This window comes from Argopecten irradians, chromosome 4, assembly GCF_041381155.1.
Source record: "Argopecten irradians isolate NY chromosome 4, Ai_NY, whole genome shotgun sequence".
NCBI lineage: Eukaryota > Metazoa > Mollusca > Bivalvia > Pectinida > Pectinidae > Argopecten > Argopecten irradians.
This window is the reverse complement of record NC_091137.1, coordinates 20,306,655-20,320,565: the sequence shown is the minus strand read 5'-3', so window position 1 is coordinate 20,320,565 and position 13,911 is coordinate 20,306,655. Positions and strand designations below refer to the sequence as shown.

Genomic DNA, 13,911 nt, shown 5'->3' with positions numbered 1-13,911 from the left:
CTGTTCAAGCCCTGTATACTGTGTGTACCTGTATAAGCCCTGTATACAGTGTTTACCTGTACAAGCCCTGTATACAGTGTTTACCTGTACATGCCCTTTATATTGTGTGAACCTGTACAAGCCCTGTATACTTTGTTACCTGTATAAGCCCTGTATATTGTATGTACCTATACAAGCCCTGTATAGTGTGTGTACCTGTACAAGCCCTGTATACTGTGTGAACCTATATAAGCTCTGTATACTGTGTGTACCTGTATAAGCCCTGTATACTGTGTGTACCTGTTCAAGCCCTGTATACTGTGTGTACCTGTACAAGCCCTGTATATAGTATTTAACTGTACATGCCCTTTTTATTCTGTGAACATGTACAAGCCCATTATACTTTGTGTACCTGTACAAGCCCTGTACACTGTGTGAACCTGTACAAGCCCGGTCCTGTAAACTGTATGTACCTATATAAGAACTGTATACTGCGTGTACCTGTACAAGCCCTATATACTGTGTATACCTGTACAAGCCCTGTATACTGTGTGTACCTGTACAAGCCCTGTATACAGTGTTTACCTGTATAAGCCCTGTATACAGTGTTTACCTGTACAAGCCCTGTATACAGTGTTTACCTGTACAAGCCCTGTATACTGTGTGAACCTATATAAGCCCTGTACACTATGTGTACCTGTTCAAGCCGTTTATTCTTTGTGTACCTGTTTAAGCCCTGTATACTGTGTGTACCTGTTCAAGCCCTGTATACTGTGTATACCTGTACAAGCACTGTATATAGTATTTACCTGTAAATGCCCTTTATATTCTGTGAACATGTACAAGCCCAGTATACTGTGTGTACCTGTACATGCCCTTTATATTGTGTGAACCTGTACAAGCCCTGTATTCTGTGTGTACCTGTACAAGCCCTGTATACTGTGTGTACCTGTATAAGCTCTGTATACTGTGTGTACCTGTACAAGCCCTGTGTACAGTGTTTACCTGTACAAGCCCTGTATACTGTGTGTACCTGTATAAGCCCTATATACTGTGTGTACCTGTACCAGCCCTGTATACTTTGTTACCTGTATAAGCCCTGTATATTGTATGTACCTATACAAGTGCTGTATAGTGTGTGTACCTGTACAAGCCCTGTATACTATGTGAACCTGTATAAGCCCTGTATACTGTGTGTACCTGTACAAGCCCTGTAAACTGTGTATACCTGTATAAACCCTGTATACTGCGTGTACCTGTACAAGCCTTGTATACTGTGTGTATCGGACAAGCCCTGTATACTGTGTGTATCTGTATAAGCCCTGTATGTTGTGTATACCTGTACAAGCCATATATAAATTGTGTACCTGTATAAGCTATGTATATTTTGTGTACCTGTATAAGCCCTGTATACTGTTTATACCCGTATAAGCCCTATATACTGTGTGTACCTGTACAAGCCCTGTGTACTATGTGTACCTTTACAATCTCTGTATATCATGTGTACCCATACAAGCCCTGTATACTATGTGTACCTATATAAGCACTGAATACTGTGTGTACCTGTTCAAACTCTGTATACTGTGTGTACCTGTTCAAGCCCGGTATACTGTGTATATTGCCGTTTATACTTTGTGTACCTGTATAAGCCCGGTATAATGTGTGTACCTGTATAACCCCTGTATACTGTGTGTGTCTGTACAAGCCCTGTACACTGTGTGTTCCTGTATAAGCCCTGTATACTGTGTGTATCTGTATAAAATAAGTATACTGTGTGAACCTTTACTATAAGCCCTGTATACTTTGTGTACATGTATAAGCCCTGTATACTGTGTATATCGGTATAAACCAAGTATATTGTGTGTATCTGTACAAGCCCTATATACTGTGTGTACCTGTATAAGCCCTGTATACTGTGTGTGTCTGTACAAGCCCTGTACACTATGTGTACCTGTATAACCCCTGTATACTGTGTGTGTCTGTACAAGCCCTGTACACTGTGTGTTCCTGTATAAGCCCTGTATACTGTGTGTATCTGTATAAAATAAGTATACTGTGTGAACCTTTACTGAAGCCCTGTATACTTTGTGTACATGTATAAGCCTGGTATACTATGTTTACCTGTATAAGCCCTGTACACTGTGTGTTCCTGTATAAGCCCTGTATACTGTGTGTATCTGTATAAAATAAGTATACTGTGTGAACCTTTACTGAAGCCCTGTATACTTTGTGTACATGTATAAGCCTGGTATACTATGTTTACCTGTATAAGCCCTGTATACTGTGTGTTCCTGTATAAGCCCTGTACACTGTGTTTATCTGTATAAAATAAGTATACTGTGTGAACCTTTACTGAAGCCCTGTATACTTTGTGTACATGTATAAGCCTGGTATACTATGTTTACCTGTATAAGCCCTGTACACTGTGTGTTCCTGTATAAGCCCTGTATACTGTGTGTATCTGTATAAAATAAGTATACTGTGTGAACCTTTACTGAAGCCCTGTATACTTTGTGTACATGTATAAGCCTGGTATACTATGTTTACCTGTATAAGCCCTGTACACTGTGTGTTCCTGTATAAGCCCTGTACACTGTGTTTATCTGTATAAAATAAGTATACTGTGTGAACCTTTACTGAAGCCCTGTATACTTTGTGTACATGTATAAGCCTGGTATACTATGTTTACCTGTATAAGCCCTGTATACTGTGTGTTCCTGTATAAGCCCTGTACACTGTGTTTATCTGTATAAAATAAGTATACTGTGTGAACCTTTACTGAAGCCCTGTATACTTTGTGTACATGTATAAGCCTGGTATACTATGTTTACCTGTACAAGCCCTGTATACTGTGTGTTCCTGTATAAGCCCTGTACAGTGTGTTTATCTGTATATAATAAGTATACTGTGTGAACCTTTACTGAAGCCCTGTATACTTTGTGTACATGTATAAGCCTGGTATACTATGTTTACCTGTACAAGCCCTGTATACTGTGTGTACCTGTTCAAGCTGTTTATACTTTGTGTACATGTATAAGCCTGGTATACTATGTATACCTGTATAAGCCCTGTATACTGTGTTTATCGGTATAAACCAAGTATACTGTGTGTATCTGTACAAGCCCTGTATACTGAGTGTACCTGTTCAAGCTGTTTATACTTTGTGTACCGTATAAGCCTGATATACTGTGTATACCTGTTCGAGCCCTCTATATTGTTTGTACCTTTATAAGCTCTGTATACTTTGTGTACCTATAGAAGCTTTGTATACTTTGTGTACCTGTATAAGTTATTTATGAATAAATTCTGCATAATCTTCCATCTAAATATACTAAATATGCTTTTTTTGCAGACCTTATTAAGGATCTGGGATTGTTTCCTGTTAGAGGGACCGAAGGTTCTGTTCCGTTTCACACTTGCTATCCTCAAAATGAATGAGAAAGAAATCTTACAGAAGACAGATACCATCAGCATTATGAGACACCTTAAGGCCTGTGCCAAGCTTACATTTGATGCTGAAAGCCTGATCAAGGTCTGTCCTGGTCTGTTGCAATAACGAATAAGACACAGAACATGAAAATGATAACAACCATTTGTCATTTGTCAAATTATAGCTGTACATCTTTTGATAATACAGACTGTGTTACAATCTTTTGGTAGAACAGACAAATGATAGAAATGTAGCCCATTTGCTTTCAAGAATAAAAGACTGTTAAAGTGTTCTGTTCAATTTTGAAATATGTAGATTAGGTCAGGATATCAGAGCTGTTTACAGTTTAATGTACTGATGATGATATCATCCTCTCATTGATAGGTCGCCTTTGAAGACATTAAAGGTTTCAAGGGTTTCCAAGGCGACAAGAACATGGCAACCAAACAGGAACGTAGGTACACTGACCTAAAAACACTGAAAGACAAAACACAAGCAAAAAGAACTTCAGCGTCTGGCATACACAGAACGGGAACATCTGGTAGGTACACTGAGGACGCAAAGTAGGAAAACATACACAGAACGGGAACATCTGGTAGGTACACTGAGGACGTAAAGTAGGAAGACAGACACAGAACGGGAACATCTGGTAGGTACACTGAGGACGCAAAGTAGGAAGACATACACAGAACGGGAACATCTGGTAGGTACACTGAGGACGTAAAGTAGGAAAACATACACAGAACGGGAACATCTGGTAGGTACACTGAGGACGTAAAGTAGGAAGACAGACACAGAACGGGAACATCTGGTAGGTACACTGAGGACGCAAAGTAGGAAGACAGACACAGTACGGGAACATCTGGTAGGTACACTGAGGACGTAAAGTAGGAAACATACACAGAACGGGAACATCTGGTAGGTACACTGAGGACGCAAAGTAGGAAGACATACACAGAACGGGAACATCTGGTAGGTACACTGAGGACGTAAAGTAGGGAGACAGACACAGAACGGGAACATCTGGTAGGTACACTGAGGACGCAAAGTAGGAAGACAAACACAGAACGGGAACATCTGGTAGGTACACTGAGGACGCAAAGTAGGAAGACAGACACAGAACGGGAACATCTGGTAGGTACACTGAGGACGTAAAGTAGGAAGACAGACACAGAACGGGAACATCTGGTAGGTACACTGAGGACGTAAAGTAGGGAAGGGACACAGAAAGGGAACATCTGGTAGGTACACTGAGGACGAAAGTAGGAAGACAGACACAGAACGGAAACATCTGGTAGGTACACTGAGGACGCAAAGTAGGAAGACATACACAGAACGGGAACATCTGGTAGGTACACTGAGGACGTAAAGTAGGAAGACAGACACAGAACGGGAACATCTGGTAGGTACACTGAGGACGTAAAGTAGGAAGACATACACAGAACGGGAACATCTGGTAGGTACACTGAGGACGCAAAGTAGGAAGACAAACACAGAACGGGAACATCTGGTAGGTACACTGAGGACGTAAAGTAGGAAGACAACACAGAACGGGAACATCTGGTAGGTACACTGAGGACGTAAAGTAGGAAGACATACACAGAACGGGAACATCTGGTAGGTACACTGAGGACGAAAGTAGGAAGACATGAACGGGAACATCTGGTAGGTACACTGAGGACGTAAAGTAGGAAGACATACACAGAACGGGAACATCTGGTAGGTACACTGAGGACGTAAAGTAGGAAGACAGACACAGAACGGGAACATCTGGTAGGTACACTGAGGACGTAAAGTAGGGAGACATACACAGAACGGGAACATCTGGTAGGTACACTGAGGACGTAAAGTAGGAAGACATACACAGAACGGGAACATCTGGTAGGTACACTGAGGACGCAAAGTAGGGAGACAGACACAGAACGGGAACATCTGGTAGGTACACTGAGGACGTAAAGTAGGAAGACATACACAGAACGGGAACATCTGGTAGGTACACTGAGGACGTAAAGTAGGAAGACATACACAGAACGGGAACATCTGGTAGGTACACTGAGGACGCAAAGTAGGAAGACATACACAGAACGGGAACATCTGGTAGGTACACTGAGGACGTAAAGTAGGAAGACATACACAGAACGGGAACATCTGGTAGGTACACTGAGGACGTAAAGTAGGGAGACAGACACAGAACGGGAACATCTGGTAGGTACACTGAGGACGTAAAGTAGGAAGACATACACAGAACGGGAACATCTGGTAGGTACACTGAGGACGCAAAGTAGGGAGACATACACAGAACGGGAACATCTGGTAGGTACACTGAGGACGTAAAGTAGGAAGACATACACAGAACGGGAACATCTGGTAGGTACACTGAGGACGTAAAGTAGGGAGACAGACACAGAACGGGAACATCTGGTAGGTACACTGAGGACGTAAAGTAGGAAGACAGACACAGAACGGGAACATCTGGTAGGTACACTGAGGACGCAAAGTAGGGAGACATACACAGAACGGGAACATCTGGTAGGTACACTGAGGACGCAAAGTAGGAAGACATACACAGAACGGGAACATCTGGTAGGTACACTGAGGACGTAAAGTAGGAAGACATACACAGAACGGGAACATCTGGTAGGTACACTGAGGACGCAAAGTAGGAAGACAGACACAGAACGGAAACATCTGGTAGGTACACTGAGGACGCAAAGTAGGGAGACATACACAGAACGGGAACATCTGGTAGGTACACTGAGGACGCAAAGTAGGAAGACAGACACAGAACGGGAACATCTGGTAGGTACACTGAGGACGCAAAGTAGGAAGACAGACACAGAACGGGAACATCTGGTAGGTACACTGAGGACGTAAAGTAGGAAGACAGACACAGAACGGGAACATCTGGTAGGTACACTGAGGACGCAAAGTAGGAAGACATACACAGAACGGGAACATCTGGTAGGTACACTGAGGACGTAAAGTAGGGAGACAGACACAGAACGGGAACATCTGGTAGGTACACTGAGGACGCAAAGTAGGAAAATATACACAGAACGGGAACATCTGGTAGGTACACTGAGGACGCAAAGTAGGAAGACATACACAGAACGGGAACATCTGGTAGGTACACTGAGGACGCAAAGTAGGGAGACATACACAGAACGGGAACATCTGGTAGGTACACTGAGGACGCAAAGTAGGAAGACATACACAGAACGGGAACATCTGGTAGGTACACTGAGGACGCAAAGTAGGAAGACATACACAGAACGGGAACATCTGGTAGGTACACTGAGGACGTAAAGTAGGGAGACGGACACAGAACGGGAACATCTGGTAGGTACACTGAGGACGCAAAGTAGGAAGACATACACAGAACGGGAACATCTGGTAGGTACACTGAGGACGCAAAGTAGGAAGACATACACAGAACGGGAACATCTGGTAGGTACACTGAGGACGTAAAGTAGGTAGACATACACAGAACGGGAACATCTGGTAGGTACACTGAGGACGTAAAGTAGGGAGACAGACACAGAACGGGAACATCTGGTAGGTACACTGAGGACGCAAAGTAGGAAGACATACACAGAACGGGAACATCTGGTAGGTACACTGAGGACGCAAAGTAGGAAGACAGACACAGAACGGGAACATCTGGTAGGTACACTGAGGACGTAAAGTAGGGAGACGGACACAGAACGGGAACATCTGGTATGTACACTGAGGACGCAAAGTAGGAAGACATACACAGAACGGGAACATCTGGTAGGTACACTGAGGACGCAAAGTAGGAAGACATACACAGAACGGGAACATCTGGTAGGTACACTGAGGACGCAAAGTAGGAAGACATACACAGAACGGGAACATCTGGTAGGTACACTGAGGACGCAAAGTAGGAAGACATACACAGAACGGGAACATCTGGTAGGTACACTGAGGACGCAAAGTAGGAAGACATACACAGAACGGGAACATCTGGTAGGTACACTGAGGACGCAAAGTAGGAAGACATACACAGAACGGGAACATCTGGTAGGTACACTGAGGACGTAAAGTAGGGAGACGGACACAGAACGGGAACATCTGGTAGGTACACTGAGGACGCAAAGTAGGAAGACATACACAGAACGGGAACATCTGGTAGGTACACTGAGGACGTAAAGTAGGAAGACATACACAGAACGGGAACATCTGGTAGGTACACTGAGGACGCAAAGTAGGAAGACATACACAGAACGGGAACATCTGGTAGGTACACTGAGGACGCAAAGTAGGAAGACAGACACAGAACGGGAACATCTGGTAGGTACACTGAGGACGTAAAGTAGGGAGACAGACACAGAACGGGAACATCTGGTAGGTACACTGAGGACGTAAAGTAGGAAGACAGACACAGAACGGGAACATCTGGTAGGTACACTGAGGACGTAAAGTAGGAGAGACATACACAGAACGGGAACATCTGGTAGGTACACTGAGGACGCAAAGTAGGAAGACATACACAGAACGGGAACATCTGGTAGGTACACTGAGGACGTAAAGTAGGAAGACAACACAGAACGGGAACATCTGGTAGGTACACTGAGGACGCAAAGTAGGAAGACATACACAGAACGGGAACATCTGGTAGGTACACTGAGGACGCAAAGTAGGAAGACAACACAGAACGGGAACATCTGGTAGGTACACTGAGGACGCAAAGTAGGAAGACATACACAGAACGGGAACATCTGGTAGGTACACTGAGGACGCAAAGTAGGAAGACATACACAGAACGGGAACATCTGGTAGGTACACTGAGGACGCAAAGTAGGAGACAGACACAGAACGGGAACATCTGGTAGGTACACTGAGGACGCAAAGTAGGAAGACATACACAGAACGGGAACATCTGGTAGGTACACTGAGGACGCAAAGTAGGGAGACATACACAGAACGGAAACATCTGGTAGGTACACTGAGGACGCAAAGTAGGAAAACATACACAGAACGGAAACATCTGGTAGGTACACTGAGGACGCAAAGTAGGAAAACATACACAGAACGGGAACATCTGGTAGGTACACTGAGGACGCAAAGTAGGGAGACAGACACAGAACGGGAACATCTGGTAGGTACACTGAGGACACAAAGTAGGAAGACAGACACAGAACGGGAACATCTGGTAGGTACACTGAGGACGTAAAGTAGGGAGACAGACACAGAACGGGAACATCTGGTAGGTACACTGAGGACACAAAGTAGGAAGACAGACACAGAACGGGAACATCTGGTAGGTACACTGAGGACGTAAAGTAGGAAGACGGACACAGAACGGAAACATCTGGTAGGTACACTGAGGACGCAAAGTAGGGAGACAGGACACAGAACGGAAACATCTGGTAGGTACACTGAGGACGTAAAGTAGGAGACAGACACAGAACGGAAACATCTGGTAGGTACACTGAGGACGTAAAGTAGGGAGACAGACACAGAACGGGAACATCTGGTAGGTACACTGAGGACGTAAAGTAGGGAGACAGACACAGAACGGGAACATCTGGTAGGTACACTGAGGACACAAAGTAGGAAGACAGACACAGAACGGGAACATCTGGTAGGTACACTGAGGACGTAAAGTAGGGAGACAGACACAGAACGGGAACATCTGGTAGGTACACTGAGGACGTAAAGTAGGGACACACAGACGAACATCTGGTAGGTACATGAGGACAAAGAACAGACACAGAACGGGAACATCTGGTAGGTACACTGAGGACGAAAGTAGGGAGACAGACACAGAACGGGAACATCTGGTAGAAAATCAATATTGAAGAAAAATGTATTTCGCAGAATAAAATTAAAATTGAAACAAAACAAACAAGAATTTTGAAACAAGATTTTGATGTGTACTTTTTGAATATATACTTATAGAAATTGTATTTCTTTTGTAGTATTTCAAGATGGAAAATGAGACCGGTAACTATATGGGAATTGGTTCGGCTGTCGCTGTTGAGGATGGTAAGCAATATTACGACTAACAGAAATCAAACAAAAAAACAGCGAACTAACCAATTATTTAAAAAAGGAGTGTACAATTACCTATGTAAACACATTTAAAAACTAATATCTCTACCAACATTTCAGTTCACTTTGGCATCTAATTGAAAGCTTTTAGTAGCTCACTAAAAATGATACACTATTAAATACTGTTAACTTACTGATTTTTGCTTTACATTAAAGGCATCTTTTGAAGGTTACTAAAAAAACAGAAATTAATCACATTGAAATTGTTTTAAGCACAACTCAGTAAAACCCAATTACTCAAAATTACAAAAAAATCAGAGTGAAAAACGGTTTAGGCATAAAAACAGAGAAATAAATCCTGGCATATAGCACTGAGTTTACTGTTTCATCTGATCATATGTATGGTAAAACATGTACATTGTGTCTCCAGGTAAAGTGTGGTTCTGCTATGGTGATCAAAATGTTGGTAAAGTCTCCAATCACCAGTGAAGAAGGCTTAATGTACAATATCAACTTAGAGGTAGGTTAATTAATGTCCTATTAACACTTTAATGTACGATATCAACTTAGAGGTAGGTTAATTAATGTCCTATAAACATCTTAATGTACGATATCAATTTAGAGGTAGGTTAATTAATGTCCTATAAACATCTTTAATGTACGATATCAATTTAGAGGTAGGTTAATTAATGTCCTATTAACACTTTAATGTACGATATCAACTTAGAGGTAGGTTAATTAATGTCCTATTAAACACTTTAATGTACGATATCAACTTTAGAGGTAGGTTAATTAATGTCCTATTAACACTTTAATGTACGATATCAACTTAGAGGTAGGTTAATTAATGTCCTATAACACATTAATGTACGATATCAACTTAGAGGTAGGTTAATTAATGTCCTATAAACATCTCAATGTACGATATCAATTTAAAGGTAGGTTAATTAATGTCCTATAAACATCTCAATGTACGATATCAATTTAGAGGTAGGTTAATTAATGTCCTATAAACATCTCAATGTACGATATCAATTTAGAGGTAGGTTAATTAATGTCCTATAAACATCTTAATGTACGATATCAATTTAAAGGTAGGTTAATTAATGTCCTATAAACATCTCAATGTACGATATCAATTTAAAGGTAGGTTAATTAATGTCCTATAAACATCTTAATGTACGATATCAACTTAGAGGTAGGTTAATTAATGTCCTATAAACATCTTAATGTACGATATCAATTTAGAGGTAGGTTAATTAATGTCCTATAAACATCTCAATGTACGATATCAATTTAAGGTAGGTTAATTAATGTCCTATAAACATCTTAATGTACGATATCAACATTTAGAGGTAGGTTAATTAATGTCCTATAAAAACATCTCAATGTACGATATCAATTAGAGGTAGTTAATTAATGTCCTATAAACATCTTAATGTACGATATCAATTTAGAGGTAAGTTAATTAATGTCCTATAAACATCTCAATGTACGATATCAACTTAGAGGTAGGTTAATTAATGTCCTATAAACATCTTAATGTACGATATCAACTTAAAGGTAGGTTAATTAATGTCCTATAAACATCTTAATGTACGATATCAACTTAGAGGTAGGTTAATTAATGTCCTATAAACATCTCAATGTACGATATCAATTTAAAGGTAGGTTAATTAATGTCCTATAAACATCTTAATGTACGATATCAACTTAGAGGTAGGTTAATTAATGTACTATAAACATCTTAATGTACGATATCAACTTAGAGGTAGGTTAATTAATGTACTATAAACATCTTAATGTACGATATCAACTTAGAGGTAGATTAATTAATGTCCTATAAACATCTCAATGTACGATATCAACTTAGAGGTAGATTAATTAATGTCCTATAAACATCTCAATGTACGATATCAATTTAGAGGTAGGTTAATTAATGTACTATAAACATCTCAATGTACGATATCAATTTAAAGGTAGGTTAATTAATGTCCTATAAACATCTTAATGTACGATATCAATTTAGAGGTAGGTTAATTAATGTCCTATAAACATCTCAATGTACGATATCAATTTAGAGGTAGGTTAATTAATGTACTATAAACATCTCAATGTACGATATCAATTTAAAGGTAGGTTAATTAATGTCCTATAAACATCTCAATGTACAATATCAATTTAGAGGTAGGTTAATTAATGTACTATGAACATCTTAATGTACGATATCAACTTAGAGGTAGGTTAATTAATGTACTATAAACATCTTAATGTACGATATCAATTTAGAGGTAGGTTAATTAATGTACTATAAACATCTCAATGTACGATATCAATTTAAAGGTAGGTTAATTAATGTACTATAAACATCTTAATGTACGATATCAATTTAGAGGTAGGTTAATTAATGTCCTATAAACATCTCAATGTACGATATCAATTTAGAGGTAGGTTAATTAATGTTATAAACATCTCAATGTACGATATCAATTAAAGGTAGGTTAATTAATGTCCTATAAACATCTCAATGTACGATATCAATTTAGAGGTAGGTTAATTAATGTCCTATAAACATCTCAATGTACGATATCAATTTAGAGGTAGGTTAATTAATGTCCTATAAACATCTCAATGTACGATATCAATTTAAAGGTAGGTTAATTAATGTCCTATAAACATCTTAATGTACGATATCAATTTAGAGGTAAGTTAATTAATGTCCTATAAACATCTCAATGTACGATATCAATTTAGAGGTAGGTTAATTAATGTCCTATAAACATCTTAATGTACGATATCAATTTAGAGGTAGGTTAATTAATGTCCTATAAACATCTTAATGTACGATATCAATTTAGAGGTAGGTTAATTAATGTCCTATAAACATCTTAATGTACGATATCAATTTAGAGGTAGGTTAATTAATGTCCTATAAACATCTTAATGTACGATATCAATTTAAAGGTAGGTTAATTAATGTCCTATAAACATCTTAATGTACGATATCAACTTAGAGGTAGGTTAATTAATGTACTATAAACATCTCAATGTACGATATCAATTTAAAGGTAGGTTAATTAATGTCCTATAAACATCTCAATGTACGATATCAACTTAGAGGTAAGTTAATTAATGTACTATAAACATCTTAATGTACGATATCAACTTAGAGGTAGGTTAATTCATGTCCTATGAACATCTTAAGATGGCTGAGCTTTAGGATGCGAGTGTGGTTTGGGAGGCTGTGGTATATGTGTCTGATTTTGATACTGTAGTTTTGATATTAATGCGAGTGTGGTTTGGGAGGCTGTGGTATATGTGTCTGATTTTGATACTGTAGTATTGATATTAATGTGAGTGTGGTTTGGGAGGCTGTGGTATATGTGTCTGATTTTGATACTGTAGTTTTTCTCAGGAACCAGAAGGCCCAGGGTACTGATATTGGGCCTGTAGCATGCTGGGATGAAGGGCTACCAAGTTTGTTCAAATAAATGACCTTGACCTTCATTCAAGGTCACAGGGATCAAATAGGCTGAAATATTTCAACGACTTCTTCTCAAGAACCAGAAGACCCAGGGTACTGATATTGGACCTGCAGCATGCTGGGATGAAGGGCTACCAAGTTTGTTCAAATGAATGACCTTGACCTTCATTCAAGGTCACAGGGGTCAAATAGGCTAAAATCTTTCAACGACTTCTTCTCAAGAACCAGAAGGCCCAGGGTACTGATATTGGGCCTGTAGCATGCTGGGATAAAGGGCTACCAAGTTTGTTCAAATGAATGACCTTGACCTTCATTCAAGGTCACAGGGGTTAAATAGGCTAAAATCTTAAAACGACTTCTTCTCAAGAACCAGAAGGCCCAGGGTACTGATATTAGGCATATAGCATGCTGGTATGAAGGGCTACCAAGTTTATTCAAATGAATGACCTTGACCTTCATTCAAGGTCACAAGGGTCAAATAGGCTAAAATCATTTAAACAAATTCTTGTGAATAACTAAGAGGCCTAGATACCTAATATTGGGCCCCTGACACCTTAATCTTCATTCAAGGTCACAGGGGTTAAATAAGCTAAAATCTTCCAACGACTTCTTCTCAAAAACCAGAAGGCCAAGGGTACTGATATTGGACCTGCAGCATGCTGGGATGAAGGGCTACCAAGTTTGTTCAAATGAATGACCTTGACCTTCATTCAAGGTCACAGGGGTTAAATAGGCTAAAATCTTCCAACGACTTCTTCTCAAGAACCAGAAGGCCCAGGGTACTGATATTGGGCCTGTAGCATGCTGGGATGAAGGGCTAAAGTTTGTTCAAATGAATGACCTTGACCTTCATTCAAGGTCACAGTGGTGAAATAGGCTAAAATCTTCAAACGACATCTTCTCAAGAACTAGAAGGCCCGGGGTACTGATATTAGGCATATAGCATGCTGGTATGAAGGGCTACCAAGTTTGTTGAAATGAATGACCTTGACCTTCATTCAAG

General features: G+C 40.1%; 2 protein-coding genes across 2 annotated transcripts in view; both read left to right on the top strand.

Annotated features, from left to right (window-relative positions):
* Positions 1-3,862, top strand: part of LOC138322154 (TBC1 domain family member 2B-like) — a gene marked incomplete at its 3' end in the record, with an annotated part of 37,483 nt that extends 33,621 nt beyond the window's left edge. Inside the window, exons 19-20 of the mRNA XM_069266205.1 lie at positions 3,332-3,511; positions 3,794-3,862. Coding sequence (XP_069122306.1) covers positions 3,332-3,511; positions 3,794-3,862 — 249 coding nt within the window. The remainder of the gene's footprint in view (positions 1-3,331; positions 3,512-3,793) is intronic.
* A 19-nt stretch (positions 3,863-3,881) lies between these two features.
* LOC138320888 (uncharacterized) overlaps positions 3,882-13,911 on the top strand; it is a gene marked incomplete in the record, with an annotated part of 67,572 nt that continues 57,542 nt past the window's right edge. Inside the window, 3 exon segments of the mRNA XM_069264176.1 lie at positions 3,882-3,950; positions 9,352-9,418; positions 9,855-9,944. Of these exon segments, the coding sequence (XP_069120277.1) occupies positions 9,368-9,418; positions 9,855-9,944 (141 nt within the window).